The 18,909-nt window shown below is 36.4% G+C and overlaps 1 protein-coding gene across 1 annotated transcript in view; it reads left to right on the top strand.

Annotated features, from left to right (window-relative positions):
* Phldb2 (pleckstrin homology like domain family B member 2) overlaps positions 1 to 18,909 on the top strand; it is a 95,356-nt gene that overhangs the window by 59,258 nt on the left and 17,189 nt on the right. The window contains exons 7-14 of the mRNA XM_077795339.1: positions 1,624 to 1,779; positions 2,718 to 2,828; positions 6,841 to 6,930; positions 10,873 to 10,947; positions 11,589 to 11,774; positions 14,467 to 14,607; positions 15,780 to 15,879; positions 18,444 to 18,458. Of these exons, the coding sequence (XP_077651465.1) occupies positions 1,624 to 1,779; positions 2,718 to 2,828; positions 6,841 to 6,930; positions 10,873 to 10,947; positions 11,589 to 11,774; positions 14,467 to 14,607; positions 15,780 to 15,879; positions 18,444 to 18,458 (874 nt within the window). The remainder of the gene's footprint in view (positions 1 to 1,623; positions 1,780 to 2,717; positions 2,829 to 6,840; positions 6,931 to 10,872; positions 10,948 to 11,588; positions 11,775 to 14,466; positions 14,608 to 15,779; positions 15,880 to 18,443; positions 18,459 to 18,909) is intronic.

Raw genomic sequence — 18,909 nt, forward strand, 5'->3', positions numbered from 1 at the left:
TTCTTCAAATTGTGTTTTTCCTGCTCTTAAAATTGGAGAACACACAGTCTGTGTTAACATAATAGCCTTGTTGCTATAGTGTTGACTGTAATTGCATGGTAGCTAATAGCCCTTCTATGAATCATCACTAGAATATAATTCATTGCAGAAGATAGAAATATATTCCATTTGATTAAAAACCCTAATTTGTCATTACTTAAAAAGTAGAACTAATTTACCATACAATTATTTTCCAGTTCCCTTTAAGGGTTCAAATATAATGAAATGCCCTGATTATTTTAGCTATGTAGAGCTAAGAGCCACATAGCCCAGCTACCTCTTCCTTTTGCCCATAGATTATTTAAAATTTTTATTTTTAAAAAATTCATCTACACATAACACTTTTATTATTCTATCAGAGACTCTAAAATTAAATGGGTGTTTTAAAATTTATTTTAAAAAGTGTATTGGAGAATATTTTATATAATGTGTAGTGATCTCTTGCATGAATGCAGATACACAAACAGCATTCCTGTCTTCAAGTATCTCATAGGTTGAAGAATTCCTATTCAAAGCCATCTGATTTTCATGTTGATTTTCTTTAAATGTCTTAAAGATTATTCTTAAAGTAGTAGTGCTTAACTTTTTTAGTTGAACTTGTGCCTGATAAAAGCTTTGTTCTACTCTTAACCATTTAAAAAAATTTTATGTGATTTTAATGGATTTATAAAAGGCTACTTTGAAAATTTGATCTCCAAATTTTTTAATAGAATTTTTTTAGAGCAGTTGTAGGTTCATAGCAAAATTGAGCAGAAGATAAAGAGATTTCCCATAAGCCCCTGCCCCACACATGCACAGCCTCCTCCATTCAAATGGTTCAATGGTTCACAATTGCTGAACCTATAATAGTACATCATTATCACCCATAATCCATGTCCAAATGATTTTGATTGCTTATTCCTCCAGAAAAATTATTTGAGCATGAATACCCTACGTATATAAAACATTTAACCTATATTATAAATATATTTATTGCATGCATGCTCAAAGTATAAGTTTAAAATTGTGTATATGTACTATTCTACTGGTATGAATGTTAGAAAATATTTATTAAGCAAAGAAAATAAAACTCCTCACAATCTACTGCATTGTGCTGTGTGCATTTTGGATATATGAATCCTACTTAGAGAATTCTTGCCTGAATTTTGCTGAATTTTGAATTATTTAATCTCCATACTAAAACCTTATATAAAAATTGTGAAAAAAAAGAAGAATTTGCTTGAGAAATTATAGCTTACCTTTGATCTGCAGATAATGTTTACGTTATTTGTTGAATACTTTTTATACTTCACTATCCATTTTAAAGCTGCTTAGTAGATTTAAAGCAAGAATTTCTAAAGCATGGAGCAATCTAAAACAAAAGGTAAAATAAATGCTGCTCTTTCCTGTGGTGTCCCCTTCAGTTCCACTGCAGAGGCACTGCTCTGGAGTTCAACTCCAAATGAGAGGATCATCGTATTCTAACCGTGGTCCATGTTATAATCTAAAGTTATCTTGGACTATGACTTTTCATAATCGTTTCTTAATATTAAGAAGGTTGCAGCCATTCTGGTGTGTCTTCTTTTCATTCCCTTTTCTCCAAAGGATGCTGACCTGTTGGATGTTGAAAGCAAACACTTTGAAGACCTAGAATTCCAGCAGCTTGAGCATGAGAGCCGTCTGGATGAGGAAAAGGAGAACTTGACCCAACAGCTCCTGCGTGAAGTGGCTGAATATCAGCGGAACATAGTCACTAGAAAGGTACCTTTCCCAGGTGATGTTTAATGTGAAAAATCAAGATATATTCCTCCTATGTGACAGTAAATAGCATTCATATAGCTATGGTATGTGAGTGTCTTTGTATCTGAATATCTTTGTGTGTTTAATCCCATCATATTTAGCATATTATGGAGCCTGCCATATATATGGTAAATGGGGCTCTGAACACATTACAGTCATCATTACATAATGTTGTGGATGTATTCATGAATAATACCCAACTTTATCTTTATGTAAAAACCAAGTCTAGAAAATCAGGAATTCGGATATTTATTTTAAATTACTTCCTATTTAAAGCACAGTAACTAAATTCAGAATAATTCCATGAACAAAGTTTAATTTGGAATTTTCTGTTTCCATTGCTAAATAGTTCCCCAAACTTGCAGATAGCTTATTTATTGTTAGAAACGTTTCAGTCAAATACCATGCAGATTACTACTAACTCCACCCAACACTTAGCTGTCCTGTCCAGAATTTAGTTTCTATTCCAAAATTCAGAACTACCCCCCAGAACTCTAACCTGATAACACTGAAGGATAAAATTGAGGGAAGGATGAAAAAGTGACTTCTCCAACTCAGTTTAAATAAGAAATGCCATTGTTATCTTTTCCCAATCAGTCATCTTCCCAAATGACGTTTAAAATTAATTGATAGTCTAAATCAAGATTTCCTGTTGATTTCTGGACTCTTCAAATAGAATTTAAATCACTTGAACTGTGTTAACCATAAGAAAGACATTGAACTTGGCAGGTCAAAGTAAATGCCTCCTTGTCTCTAGGTAATACCAACTGCCTATCACCTACTCAAATGCAGTCACCATTATTTCAATGGTAAAGGCCTTCTCCCCCTTTCCCACTACAGACTGGCAAACCTTGGAATGTCTAATGGGCACCTTTCTATGATGATCTTCTTTCCTACAGGAAAAAATTTCTGCACTGAAAAAACAAGCCAATCACATTGTTCAGCAGGCTCAGAGAGAACAAGACCATTTTGTAAAAGAAAAGAATAATTTAATAATGATGCTACAAAGAGTAAGTATTTCCTGTTCAGCACTGGTTATAATATAACAGAGCTTCCAACTCAGGGAAGGTTGCCTCTTTCAAAGTAAATGCCTTTTAAAAGTGAAAGCCTTCAGAATCAAGGAAGATTTTTGTGTACATTTTTATTTAATTTTCCACACTAGTAAGCTGATCCCTTGCATGGTTAAAATTCAGCAGAAAATCTTTACTTTTCCTTATTTTCTTTTCTTAAAAAAATCATATTTTCCATCAAATAGTTAAAATATATTCTAACACAAGTTTAGGGTAGATTTAAGGGAAAATATTCTTTTCACTGCTGTCAAATATTATGGCTCAGCTACACTAATGTTTTGAACTCCAATTATTTGTGCATGTGTCTTCCTGGAAAATGTCACATTGGAGTTAGGTTGGCTTAGTTGGGTTATTAGACACCCCAGGTGATTTGGTTAGAGGAGTAGCAAAATCATCTTCAAGAAAAGAACCATGTCCTTGTTTGTCCCAGCACCTAAAGTGACAAAGGGAGTCCTTCAGCTAAACTCAGTTAAAAGCAACCTGTGTCTTGACTTTCTGACATGGTTCCTGGTGTAATTTCATCAAACATAAAAGTTGATGGGTCCAGTCTCATGGTTGAGCCAAGCATGCAGGCCACTACCTAGGAAAATAATGTTTTGGCTCATGGAAATATCAGATGGACCTAGAATGGGATACAGGAGGAATACTAAATCCAGAATGAGGATTAGGGAAAGAGGCTGTACTGTGACATGCACATTCCTACCTACAAGAAATGAGCATTCCTGTCTAGGTTCAGAAAGTCCCTAAGGTCCATGATTCTGGTATAAATCTGCCTGGGGTGTCTATGCAGCCCTTACGGGTTCCTGACACTATCCTCCTGCCTTTTCAGCAGCTAGAAATCTATAAATGGAGACTTTTCCATCCCAATCCCCTTCCCTGATCTGTGGGGGTAAACTCTGTTGCCATCAGCTTCCCTATGACCACTTTACTCTTTGTGCAAATACTCAAAGGTATAACAAATTAGCATCACATGCATTTAAATAGCTGTTGATGTTTTAGGAAAAAAAAGAGCAAAGAAAAAAATTTCTAAGTGGTAGGTCTTTAAAAAGGGGTAAGCACAATCACAGATATGACAGTTTCTAATTAGAAATACAGAAAAGAGAATTAGATTGTAAAATACATAGACCATAAGTATTAATATTTTTGTTTTCCTAAAATAGCCTATAGACATTTTAATCCAAATCAAATCCCAACAGGTATTTTTGTAGCAATTGACAAGCTGGGCTTAATCTTCATCCTCATATCACATATACAAATCCATTATTTCATGGATCCCACATTTGTGATTTTACCTTTTGGTTAAAATGTATTTGTAATCCCAAAATCTATACTTGTAGCCCTTTTACAGTTATTCATAGACATACACAGACCAGTGGAAGTTTTGAATCACCCAACATGCATATTCCCAGCCAGGGCTGAGCGATGCAGCATCCAATCTCCCCCTTCCATCTCTCATACTGTAAACAAGTGTCCTTCTGGTAGACCACTTTAGGGCTGTGATTTCCCTTTTTTTTTTCCTTTTAGTTGGTGATTTTGCTGTTTCAAATGGCTTCCAAGCATGGTGCTAAGTGCTTCTAGTATTCCTAGGGGCAAGAAGGCTACTGTGTCTTGAGGAGAAAATACATGTGTTAAATGTTTTGCTTGCATGAGTTACATAATAATGCTGTTGAATTTTGTTAAATGTTAATTCATCAAGGGCATATACTACAGAAAGTGTGTTCAAAGAGAGACACATATAAAACAAAGTTATTATTGATCAGTTTATGAAAATGTGACCAGAGGCTCATAGGAACTTAACCCTGAATTTCCTGAAGGAACAGTGGTTCAGTACTTAAACAATTTAGTGTTTGTGGCAACAGTAAAGAATGTAACATCCACAAATGTGAAAATTGGCTATATATGAAAATGCAAAGAGCCTAGAATAGCCAAAGCAGTTTAGAACAAGAGGAACAAAGTTGGAGGATTTTTACTACCTGATTTCAAGGTTTACTATAAAGCTACAGTATTTAAGATAGTATATAGTGCAGACATCCAGATATTCATTTAGATCAATGGAACTTACCCTAGAGTACAGAAATAGAACCATATTATACAGTCTATTGATTTTTCACAAAGTTTCCAAGATAATTCAATAGGAGAAGGAAGTCTTTGCAACAAATTATGCTGGATCACCTGGGTAACCATGGGGAAAAAAAAAAAACATTGTATCCTCATATCACATATATAAATTAATTCAAGAGGGATGACAGACTTGAGAACAAAAATTTAACATGATAAGGATTCCAGAAGATAGCATGAGAATACAAATATATCTTCATGATCTGGTGAAAGCAAAGATTTCTTACAGGAAATGACAAAGGACTTGAATCTAGAATATGCTAAAACTCCTACTACTCAATAAAGAATAAATATCAATGCTTTTTAAAAAAATCAGGCAAAAGTCTTAAATAGACACTTCACAAAATAATATATACTTAGGGCCATTAAGTCCCATTGAAAAGTATTCATCATTAGTTATCAAGAAAATATAAATTTAAACAGTAATGTGGTTCCATCTTGTACCACCTAAAATGACTTAGGTGAAAAAGTGAAGCTTTCACATGTTGGCAAGGATATGAAGCAACTGGAACTTTGAGGCATTGTTGATATGAGTGTGAAATATACAGCCTTTTCAGAGAACTCCTTGAAAGTTTATTTTATAACTTTTACTGTACACCCACCCTTTGACCCAGCCACTCTACTCCTAGCTATTTACACACTAAAAATAAAAACATATATTTACCAAGAAAATGTATCAAGACTTTTTGAAGTAACTTTTTTTTATATTAAACTGAAACTAGAAACACAAAGTAAGTAGCTATCGAGAGGGGCACAGATAAAGAACTCCTCACCAATACACAGGAGTGAACTACCACTGCTACAACATCACAGAGAAAAAGAGGGCAGTACAGAAGCATGCATACTGTATGGCTCATTTATGTCACGTTGGAGAACAGGCAGAATTAGCGTAAAGCTATGGGAATTGGAAGAGTGCTTGCTCATGGGTAGGGTTGACTGGAAGGGGGCATAAGAAAACATCTGGGTAATAGAAATGCTCTTTATCTTAGTTATGATGATCCATTCGTTAGAAGCCATCAAATTATTTTTTTATTTTTTAATTTTAGTTAGTTATATATGACAGTAGAATGCATTTATGCACTTTGATATATCACACATAGGTGGATATAACATCTCATTTTTCTGAGTGTACATGTTGCAGAATCATATTGGTCATGTAGTCACATAGATACATACAGTAATAATGTCTGTCTCATTCTACATATTTTCTATCCCTCACGTCCCTTCCTTTTCCCTCCCATCAATCAAATTATTTTCTTAACAGTTGTGTATTTCACTGTATGGAAATCATACCACCAGAACTAATGTGACCCATAAATAGTTTTCCTAAAGTTTGTTTAATACTGGATTAATTTAAGTGGACCATAGACCCAACTTCAAAAGCTAACACCATAAGGTTTCCAAAATAAAACCTATCTGTGGATTGTGATGCTACATCACCAGAAGGTACACGATTACCTTTTACTTAGGAGGATAAAAAAATAATCTTAGAAAATATACAAAAGACAAGGACTGAGAGGCCCTCTGGTGTTCCTCCCTCCATTTTTGGTCCAACTAGAACACCCGACTTATTTTTTCTTAAATATGCTTACACTTTGTAAAATTAATCCTGAATGGAAGGTAATAGAACTAAATATAATTGAAAACAACTCAAGCATCATGTAGCTAGCAGAAGGTGAGATATATACTAACAGGAAGTTCTGACTGAGTGTGAGGAGGGGAGGTGGAAATGGGAGGAGAGTGCAGGATTCTGGTGTTCATCTCTTGCGCAATCTCTGTGCTTCTGTGGTACCGAAGGTCAACTCCGTGCTTAACAAATTTTGTGTTCCTTCAGGAAAAGGAAAATCTTTGTAATTTGGAAAAGAAATACTCCAGCCTTTCTGGGGGAAAAGGGTTTCCTGTTAACCCCAGTACGCTCAAAGAGGTAAGCCGTGATTCTACCTGTCCACTCATAGCATCTTAGAAAAGAGGAGCTGTGCCTCAGTGTTGTGTGACAAGCTGAGGGACAAAAATATTACTAACCTAAGAGATGTAAACGAGCACCCAGTGCTTGGATGGTTTTCCTGCCTCTCATCATTTGTGCTTTGAGAATTCCAGGGATAATCTTTATGTCCAATTCACTGTGCATGAGTGTGAGCGTGTGTGTGTGTGTGTGTGTAGTTTGCTTGGAATTGACATTGTGGAGTAACTTGGAGGTTTGAAATATTTAGGATCTAGACCAAGATGAGTCTTCCCTTCTTCTCTTTCCTCCTTTCAATCTCCTTCCCCTCTCTTCTCTTTCTCTGCAATTTTATACAAGAAAATGTCCCCAAACATTTAAGATGATTGTTTGCTTTCTTTCTTTTCTTCAGCTCTTTCCCCCACCACATGTTTTCTGCTGCTTCCTCCCCTGAATTGGGAACCTTTGTTTACAGTAGGCTGTATTTATCCTTAATCTATTGTTCCCTAGTCCCCAACACTTCTCTTTCCCAAATGTCCTCCATAAAGCTACACTGTCTCATGGGTAGAATATTTTAGCTCTGATTTGGAAAATTATAATGCTGACTAAGAAAGAAATCATTTTCTTTTATTTGCATTTACAAGCTTAGGAAAAGGTTAGCTTCTACATAAAATTTTGCATAACCAAAAAATTTGCTTTTGTTTATAAGTTACTTATCAAAAGACAGCAGAGTTAGGAGTTTCTAGACAAAAGATTTTTTTTTTGTAGGTGAATGAAGTAAATTGCTCATCACAATAAAAGTGTGACTCAGTGTGTACTTCAGAAGCATTTTTAAAAAAAATATTTCTATGACCATTTCATCAGATTATTATTTTTACAGTTTCTCTCCATTATTCAGAACATGGAACTGGCAGGTTCTATGAACAAAGGGTGGTTTGTAAATGGAGTGTAGTGGCATAAGATAATGTCAAGGAGGTGGTTAGGAACAGGCCTTATGAGTCATGTTGGTGAAATGCAGCTTATCTTAGGTGTGATGGGAACTCCTCAAGTGGCTTTAAGAAGGGAGGTGACATTATGTTAAAGATCACTCTGGACTACTAGAGAATACTGGATCATGAGGAGTTGAGGAGAGGCAGGGACGCTAGCGTGAAGATGATTGCAGTTGTGTAGCCTGGAGATGGTGAGGCTTGAACTAGAGCAACAGCAGAGAGGTGGATAAAATGAGTTGGATTAGTATATATTTAGAGGTAGAGCTGAAAGTTCTTGCTGATAGATTATGTGTATGGATGAAGTAAATAAAGGGAAGTGTCAGGAGAGATGATGCCAGTTGCACCTTGAATAGTGAGGTCGATGGTGAGTACCTTTTCCTGAAAGAGGAAATTCTGGAGAAAGAGTAGGTTTAAGAGGGAAGATTTGGAGTTTGACCTGGGCATTGTGAGTTTGAAGGTCTGTGGCATCCGAATGAATTAAGCAGGTTCAATGCTTTATCTATCAATAGAAGAATAAAATTGTTCCTTTTCTACTAATGAATTGGTCTTTTTTTTTTCTCTGCAGACCATGGTTTCAAACATACATTTGGTTTTTGGTTATTTGGGGCATCTCTGCCACTAGTGCTTATTGAGCAGCTGTTTCCTCTTTTATCTACTAAGCAAACTTGACTTCTGTTTTGATTTTTTACTGTCTTTTTGCATTCTCTTTCATACTCATATTCTCTCTCCCTCTCCCCCGCTCTCCTTTTTCCTACTTTTGAGAAGTGATATTTATAACCTAACTCCTTAAAAGAGCTTTTACAAGCAGCATACATTTTTTTTTATTGGTCATAACATTACATAGTTCTTAATACATCATATTACACGGTTTGATTCACGTGGATTATGAACTCCCCCTTTTACCCCGTATACAAATTGCTGTATCACATCAGTTTCCCTTCCATTGATTGACATATTGGCTTTCTAGTGTCTGATGTATTCTGATGTCTGTCCTATTCTCTACTATCCCCCCTCCCCTCCCCTCCCCTCCCCTCCCCTCCCCTTTTCTCTCTCTACCCCTTCTACTGTAAATCATTTCTTCCATTTGTATTATCTTGTCTTACCCCTCCTTTCCTCTTGTATGACATTTTGTATATCCCTGAGGATCGCCTTCCATTTCCATGCAATTTCCCTTCTCACTCCCTTTCCCTCCCACCTCTCATCCCTGTTTAATGTAAATCTTCTTCTCAAGCTCTTCGTCCCTACCCTGTCCTTGTTTACTCCCCTTATATCAAAGGAGTCATTTGGTATTTGTTTTTTAAAGATTGACTAGCTTCACTTAGCATAATCTGCTCTAATGCCATCCATTTCCCTCCAAATTCTATGATTTTGTCATTTTTTAATGCAAAATAATACTCCATAGTATATAAATGCCACATTTTTTTTATCCATTCATCTATTGAAGGGCATCTAGGCTGGTTCCACAGTCTTGCTATCGTGAATTGAGCTGTACAAGCAGCATACATTTTTGAAGCAATGAATTGTATTGAATTGAATTGTATCTTGGCTTTGAAACACTCTATCAACTGAGCAGAAGAATAGCTCCATGTTGTTAATTTTCTTTTTGATTCATTATCACAGGCAAAATAGAATTTGACAACTTTGTTGACTACTTCCTTTCTTCTGTTTAATCTTACACCTGGCTCTTTCTGAAGTGGAAGACTTTAATAGAGCCGAATTATAAAAAAGTCAATTCTAGTTTTTTTCCCACTTTGTTGTAACTATAAGTTCTCAGTAAAAACTTCGATTTCCTTCCTGGACTTTTCATTTCAACAGCATCACATCACAATGCCATATCTTTTCTAGAGTCACTTTTTGAAAGGATTGATGGGCTAATAGAAGACACTGAGTGTTAAATTTAACTTGCTTTTAAAGGAGTGTTATTTTATGCTTTATTCTTTTTTCAGATTGTTTTATTGGTATGGCAAAAATCATAAGTGCTCTGTGTAATTCCTTTACATGATAATTTACAGGTGCCTTTTCCACAAATAAAAATTCAGGAGTTCTGATTTTTCAGAAAGTTTAATTCATATATCTTCTTTCAGTTGAATCAAAACTTAATTATTGAGTTTGAAAGTAATTGGAAATTCTCTGTCCTAGGGATAGAACTGAGAGCTGGAGAAACTACCTTGAATTGAAACATCCTCCAGTTGCAACTCTACCTTAGAGTTGTATGTGTGTGTTTGTGTGCCCATGTGTATCTGTATTCACTTGAATGAGAAGATAGTGTCCTTTTTATTCTCATATGATTGAGATGCTCTAAAGTTGAATTCCATTACAAATGAATTACTGTTTTATAAGTCTTTTCTTAGTGTAAACCCAGTATCCCTCAGCCCACTTTTATTGACCTTCTAACTCATCAGGAAACAGCAGGCTCATCAGGAACTAAGCAGGTTCAATACTAAAAGTGAAGATTTGTGGAAAAGGCTCTTGAATCAGGCAGTGAGTGATTGCATTGTCAATTTTGTACCTCAGATTTTTTTGATGTGTGATTCTTTCAATGTATGTGTAGTGACAACCTCATTCCATCCACAGAACGAATCCTGATGCCTCTGGATATTTTGAATTCGAAGGTGTTGGGTTATTGATAATACAGTCATTCTGATTTCACCAGAAAATTTCTGTTTAATGTTTGCAATGCCATTTGTCAAGATTAAAACACCATGATTCCATTTTAATTGCTGATTATTTCCTTGATGAAACATTTGATCGTACCCAGATAGCTGGCTGTGCCGCTCTCAGCTAACTCCATTGTACTGGGAACATTAATACTCTCGCATGCCTCAGCTTTTGCTTTCTGTGTGTCTAACTTCTGAATTCCTCCTTTTAGGGCTATCTCAGTGTAAGTGAAATTAATGAGCCATGTGGCAATTCCACGAATCTGTCCCCTTCCACTCAGTTCCCTGCTGATGCTGATGCTGTTGTCACTGAGCCCGCCTCAGCTGTGCCGGTGAGCCAGCCGCAGAGTACGGAGGTGTGTTGGCATGACATTTCATTCATTCACTGCTTTTCCTCATGTCAAAAATTAACCCACGGTTAACTGAGAATAAGCAAAATGAAAGTGTGTGTGACAGATACGTGTCTATTTGATCAGAGGGCCAGAGCGATGTTAAGTTTATAAAATGTACTGATTTGGGAGTTTTCCTCCATCACAAAAAATGCTAGAAACCATGAAATATGAGGTACGGGGGGGGGGGGGGGGGAGACTAGAAGAAGTAATGTCAAAAAAATGAGCTCAATGCCTTAGCACTCTAACCCAGTCTGGTATTCTTAGAAACTAAGAAGTCGTTCTACAATTGTTGGTTTGAATCACCTTTTCAGTTTGATTCTGTTTTTTATTTTGTTTTGCAATCTGAACATTTTTTAATGTTATTCCTTTTTAAAGCACTCTTGGGAGTGTCCCATGATAGTAAACTACAATGCCCTCTAAGGATTCGAGATGCTTGTTGGTAGTGTGGGATTTTTAACAAGACTCTGAACTGAAAGAGACTGTCCATCATTTGTGACTTCTTGATTAACTTATAACAAAATAGAACAGATTTTCAATTTCATTTCTTTGTCTTTTTCCTTTCATTTCATGTGGACACATGTATACATTTTCTTTCTCCTATAAAGCAAAGACCACCTGTCTGTTCTGGATTTATGTTTCCTTCCACTCTTTCTCCTCATCCTGTCATTCAACCTTCATCAACCCCTTGGCCCGAAGTCATGGCTCCACCTGTTGATCCTTTCCCTTTAAATGACACACCTCCTCCTCTACCAGCTAAGAAACACAGAAGGCAACAGCAGCAGGAACCACAGGTAATTAGGGAGTAGTATTTAGGGTGTGGGAATTTTACCTTGATGACAAAGTTACTTATGTGGAATCTTTCTTCAACTTTTCCAAAAGAGGATTCATACTTCTCTGCTTTTATCTTAGATTTTTTTTGTCTATTCTAAGGGTGTTGGGATTATTATAAAGCTTTGAGATCTTATTCATCCACAACTGGAAAATTTTACATCTTTATGTTTCACTTCCCATTGCAAAATATTACAACTTTTCTAGGTCTTTCTCAAGATGCTAATAGGTATTTCCATAAAATCCATCATATAATTGTTGTGTTGCCAACACCAAATGTTTTTGGTATGTATTATTGAAACCATATAGAATTCATTCCCTTGCTATATACCAAAATTTGCTAAGCACTTTATAAATATCTCTTGAGACTTCTAACAATGCATTGAAATAAGATTTAGATCTGTCTTGAATTTAGGGAATTGAGGCTTAAATAGCTAAGCATCTTGTCCAAGGTCACATTTCAGGGGAGCATTTGGTCCATGGAAAACCAGTTTTTATTGAGCATATTTTTAAATAAACAATTTGTTATTATATTGCATTCATTTTAGTATGTGTACATGTAAATTAATTCTTAGTTATTTTTAAAAAATCTGTTTCAAGACTCCATCTCAACTATTTAATCATTAGTTCCTCAAAGTATAGGAGCCCTGGTTTGCTATGCCAAGTCCTTACATTTCCTTACATTCCTTTACTATGAGCATTTGTTAAAGATTGTATCCTGTATTGCCTCACTTCCTTCAGGGTACTGTCTCCTAAATTGATATAAAAAAGAACTGATGCATTATAATTATATGTAGACATGGGATTCATTGTAGTGTGTTGATATGTGAGCACAGCATAATTTGGTAGATTTGTTTCCCAAGACTTCCTCATGCTCTCCCTTCTCTCTCCCTCTACACCCCCTTCCTCTACTCTCTTGTCTCCCTTGTATTTTAATGAGGTCCCCCTTTCTTTTTTAAATAAATTTTCTTTTCTCTTCCCTCTCTCTCTCTCCCCCTCCCTCCTTCCTTTTCTCCCTCCCTCCCTCCCAGTCCCTCTTTCTTTAATATGAGAGAAATCATTTCACCAATAATAGAAAGGAAGTCAGTAGAACAGAGCAAGCAGATCTGGGAGAGGGAGGAGAGAAGGAAAGGGAAGGTATCAGGAAAGAGATTGATCAAATTATGTTATGTGCATGTACGAATATGGCATAATGAATCCCATTATTATATATAATTATAATGCACCAATAAAAATAATAAAAAAGAGTTGATGAAAAGAGTGGATCAAAACAGGTGACATGTAGAAGGAAGAATGAAGAACTAAATGCCTCCAATTTTGATGTTATGTTTATTGCATTAATAGTTTCATTCAGGTTAAAAGACATCTCTGGTAGCAAGACAATCACAGTTTTCAAACCTGTTGTTTTCTGCCAAATATCAGTTAGATTATGTTTTCAATGGCTTTTGTTACCTATTTATTATTTTATTAAGGTACCATTATGAGATATTGAGAAGTTTTGAATTTTGGCATTTGTGACATTTGGTCATAGCAGAAAAAAAGATTGAAGTGTTCTGATGTCATCTAACAAAAATGTAGAGCATGCATTAACCAAACCATGAAGTTTTATTATTAAAATGTGAACTACCTGGCCATGAATTCTAGCTCTGCCACTTTTCAGCTATGTGACCTTGGGCAAGTTTACTGAACCTTTCTGCCTCCCAAATTCTTCATTTGTAAAACAAGTATGCAGAACCTGCCTCACAGGAATGTTATGAGTTGAATGAAATAAGGCATGTAGAGCAGTTAACCTAGCACACAGTACACTCTTAGTAGATTTTAGCAACTATAAATAGATAATTTTAAAGTTAAAATTTGTCATAATTGGCATTCATTCATTTTTATATATTTCAAAAGCTTGAACACAGTATTAAAATGATCAAACCTAAAGAAACTTTAATTAAGAAATCACGTTACTAATGAAGACATCTGGGGGAGGAGGCCAAGAAAAATTTGGATAAATTTCAAATTGACACAGTCTTGCCTTAGAAATCTAGGGGAAAAGAAAGAAGGGTAGGATTTTTAATTATGCGGGATTACTGTAAGATCTCTTTGGCCAAGATCTTTTAAAATATAAGAATAACGCAGAAGAAACCTTACATGGATCTTTATATGGATTTAGAGTGTGTTTATGTGACTGAAATTATTACCACTTTCAGACACCTTCCAATTGTTCATTCTTTCTCTTCATCCTCCTCCTCTTCCCCTGTCTTGTCCCCCTCACTTTAGGATCTGTCCATCACATAGACCCATCTGAACAGATCAGGGAAGAAACCGTTTACTTGCTCTGGCCACTGGCTGTCCCTGCCATTCAAGTGGTGGCCATCATAATAATTCATAACTTGTCCTGAAGCCTCAAAGTAGCAAGCACTCTAGAAGTAAAAGGTGGATTTGTAAAATGTATTCTAGGTTCAGCTACAAATTCTTCCAGTGTTTATTATCTTATCATAAGCTATCCCAAATCTGGTAATGAACACAAGGATAAGTTCAATAATTTAAAAAAAAAATCTGTGTTAAATTCCAAAACTTCTTTTTAAATGCATAATTCTTCATTTTTTTAGTGATCTGTTTCAGTTAGTCAAGTTTTGCTATTTTGCTTTACATTTGCATTTAAAGCACTTTAGAAGTCTGGAAGAAAGGAAAAAACAGCATAAAGAAGGCCTCTATCTGAGTGACACTTTGCCTCGAAAGAAAACCACACCTTCCATCTCCCCACATTTCAGCAGTGCCACAATGGGGAGAAGCTCCACCCCAAAGGTAGGACACGGAAGAGCCACGGGCTTCACAATCCGTGAGTCTTCTCCTTGTATTCACTCATGTTCAAAGGCCTTTAAGAACAGTGCTAAATAATAAACCATTAAATGTGCTTGTTCGGCAGACATCACCACTAAATCAGGTTTTCTATTCTGTTCAGAAGATATTTGAAATTGTACTTTCTGGGATAAAAGAACATGGTCCAGGATCTTCTCTGTCACCACAGTACAGGTGGTGTGGCTGACTTCTACTCCCGTGATGGACACTCAAATCTGCATCCCAGATTTAGTAATGAGAGGCTCTGGGTTTCAGGAATAATAGCATTAAATATTTATTGGGTTATTGCTAAGTTCCTGACCCTGGGATTAACTTATTTTTGTCAACTGTCTCATTTTAAAACCCAGCAATATACTATAAAATAGGGGTTCTGATTCATTATTATTCCAGTTGTATATATGGATAACTTGAAGTATAATGAAGCTAAGTGACTTACCTAGTGGAGCCAGAATGTGAACCTGTTTGTTCTGACACCTGCACCCTCCCTCTCATACTGCTGATGTGTCCAAGGGGTCAATTGAAGAAACAGAAGAAGTGACAAATGAGAAGGGAATCCTTAGTGGAAAAGACTTCGGACCCTTCTCCTGCCCTTAAGCAGACTTATCTGTGTTTTGATTTATTTTATAAATTGGTATCTCAGATGTATGTTATTTACATAAAGGAATTTGCTCTTTAAAGAGAATGCTAAAACCAGTGAAGTATCAGTAGGTTTCTCCAGTTTTCAACCTACATATAGTAGAGGCAGATGGAAATTGGTACATTTAAAACAAATGTAAATCTTCGCTGTCCTTGTGCATGATGTGCATGCATCCCTGCCCCTGCATCTGCCCTCTGCTCCTTATGCATGAAGAACTTGCAGACAGTGTCTTCTTCCCACTGTCTTCACTCGTGGAATTGCTGCCATCAGAGGAAGTGCTGTGATGTTGAGACTGCCATGGAGCTTCTTGGGAGGGACAGCAGCTGACCTGTACCAGTTAGCATCAATAAACAGGATACAAGAGCCTACCCTCTCTGCCCTCCACATTTAGACAGGAGCTATGGAAACAGGGATGTGGCCTTTTCCTGAAGAACCATTTGGTGTGCATTTTGGTTGAAGTGTACCCTCCTGGTTCCTACAGGCTCACCTGCCTCTGGGACAGAGCAACAGCTGTGGCAGTGTGCTCCCTCACTCGCTGGCAACCATGACCAAAGACTCAGAATCTCGGAGGATGCTCAGAGGTAAGTGTCTTTTAAATCAAATACCACGTTAGAATTAGAATTCCTCAGGGAGGAATTACATTACTCTTCAATGTTTCACTTTGGAGGAGGGATATATGTATATTCTCATTGCATCAAGATGATTTTTCCTATTTATGCATAAAGCTGATCCATTTTAAACATATTCATTGTACTTTATAAATTCAATAGAACTCTCCAACCAGAAAGACCCCTAGAGAATTACTAATCTTCTCATTTGATGGGTAGAAAGAAAAGAGAAACCGCTGAGATCCAGGGAGATAATCAGGGTGCTTAACCAAGACCACTCTCCTGGTTTGTGGCTGAGCCACTATGTTGAATGAGCCTTGAGCTGAAGTCACTGAGTTGACACATAACATAGAGCACTGGTGGCCCACAGCAGAATTTCACTGGGCCTTTAATGTAGGCTCAAGCTCTTATACCATGTAGTCACTCTGTTTTAGATGGACTTTGATTCTTCCCATATTTTCTTTGTAATATTATTGTGTGTTTATGAGAGTCTAAAATAGTCTTCATGAGGCTGGAAGAAATTACTCTAAAATAGTTCCAGAAGTGAGCTCCTCCTTGAGATAGATTTATAATGGTCTTAACATTTGAGCAGAAGAATTCTAGGTACCAAGAATGCAAATAAATGACCATCCTTGCCTTAAAATGCATAGTCTAGTGAGGGAAAAGGCACAAAACAGATGACTTCAGCAATATGTGGTCAGTGCAGTATATCCCGACAGTATGACCAGGATGTACATGGGAAAGCTGGCGGGATGGCAGGCGTTGGCTCCACACACATTCAGGCATTGATGGGATTGAAACCACTCTCTCTGAACAGGCTGAAATTTAATTCTTTTTTTTTTCTTTTTTTTCTTTTTTTTAGTTTTCAATGGACCTATTTATTTATTTATGTATTTATTTATGGTGCTGAGTGCCTCATACATGCTAGGCAAGCATGAGCCACAACCCCAGCCCCTGAAATTCAATTTTGACCGCTTGGCCACTCTGCTGTGGTGCTGGGGGATAATCACTGATTTCCCACCAGCAGAGAAAAAGTATATATAATATATATATCTATATATATCACATAATCATATATGTAAATAAGTTTATAAATACATGTGATTATGTATGTATGTGTTTATATGACATATATATTTGAACAAGGCTTTCAAATTATTTATTACTAGTGCTTCACACTAGAAGTGATTTAAGAGGCCATAGATTCAGGAAAGGTTGATATGTATCAGAGATGTTTACACTGGTGATATTTAAATAAAATACACTTGATTGACCTTCTCTATTTTTTATATAATTCTTCATAAGCTAAAATATCTCTTAACATTCATAAATAATAAACATAAATGAGTCTTTCTATTTCAGCTCTCATGTATCATTGTTAACCTGTGGGTCAAGTCTATTTTCTGTTGAAGTATTTTTCTGTACTATTAATAAACTTCTTTTTAAATGTATTTTTTCCACTGGCTGAAAATGTCAAAGCTTGGTTTGGCCATGACACCAACTAAAACTATTCACATGTTCATGTGCTTTTTGTATTAGAGTGATTTAAGGAAAGATTGAGCACTAAGGATGGAGGGTGGGATCACAAATGATTTAATTCTGTGAAAAGCTATTAACATTATCATGTCTGCAGATTCTTGTGAAAATACTATGAAACTGAAGGAATGCTTCAGCTTTGTTTTCTTATCTCTGTTCTCCCTCAACAAATGGGACTCCTCATGAGAGTTTCTTAAAGGAAAACTGAGCCAATTTTCTTATGTCATATGATGGATGTGCGACCTGCAAAATCTTCTGTGTTTGATTTATCTTTTGTGAGCTTCTCTATCACTGATATGTCTTCTGTGCACCTGAGAAGACAGCAGCGTCAGTCTTTGCTGCAGCTCTGAAATGGGGTTCTGCTGAAAGAGTGTGTGCAAGGATAGGGCAGCTTCTGAGGAAATAGAATACCATCATACCTGTGTCGATCCAGGAGATATGTCCTGTGAGTCCAGGGTCAGGTTCCCCCACCTAGAGAAGTGGGTCAGAGATGGTAGTTCTCACAGCCACTGCCATGGTAAAAGTGGCAGCAGAACCCATACAGGTGGCTCACAGAGATCAGGAGGAATGAATCCTGTATTCATTTAGGATTGTTTCACTAGCATCTATTGGTTTTGTTAAAATAGCAAATGCAATTCAAACTCTAGGGTTTTGATAAACAACTGTACCTAGCACCTTTTGATTAACTGAAATTTAGTAGACTTTATCATTTGCTTTTTACCTACACAATTAACTTAAGTGCACCATTTTTTTGCTGCTATTCATAATGGATGCATCAAGGACTATGGTGTAAGTATAAGCCTTCCCACATCAGTATCATTTTCAAGGCGCTGACAGTGGGACTCCCACAAAGATCTTGAAAACAAAGTTAAAAGCTGAGAGCTGAGGAACCCAACTCCTGAGGTTGTAATGGTCTTTGGTTTTTGCACAACTTATCAATTGTTCCTTTGTAAGCTTTAGAATGAATGAAATCTTTGTCCTTTTGTTTTTATTAAATACAGGAAAGTCCAAGAAAGGTATGACAACTTCCTTGTGTGCTGTTTTTGTTTCCAGCAAATATAGAAAGGTCATTGTCAAGTCATCGTTAAGAAATGAGTGGATTTTAAATTCTACAATGGTGGATTTTTAGGCTAATGATTATTCCTTTGACACAATAGAGAAAAAAAATGTTGCATATTTTCACAAAAACATAATGCTGGGGGCAGCTGCTGTTCATTCACAGGCAGCTGCATGATCCTCTTGGTCTTGGCCTTTTATCATAAGGTCAGACCATGCAGGAAATACGGGCGCTGTGAGACCACTGATTTGTAAGGCTCAGGATCTATATAAAGAGAAGAGTGAGCATTGTGATGTATATAAGCTAAGCTTAAAATATGCTGTATCTCCTTTATAAAAAGCCAGGTATAAATAAATCAGACAGGCTGTGAGGGGTGGGACAGAAGGATTTAAGAAGCTCCTACTTATTCA

This window comes from Urocitellus parryii, chromosome 2 (genome assembly GCF_045843805.1).
Source record: "Urocitellus parryii isolate mUroPar1 chromosome 2, mUroPar1.hap1, whole genome shotgun sequence".
Taxonomy (NCBI): Eukaryota; Metazoa; Chordata; class Mammalia; order Rodentia; family Sciuridae; genus Urocitellus; species Urocitellus parryii.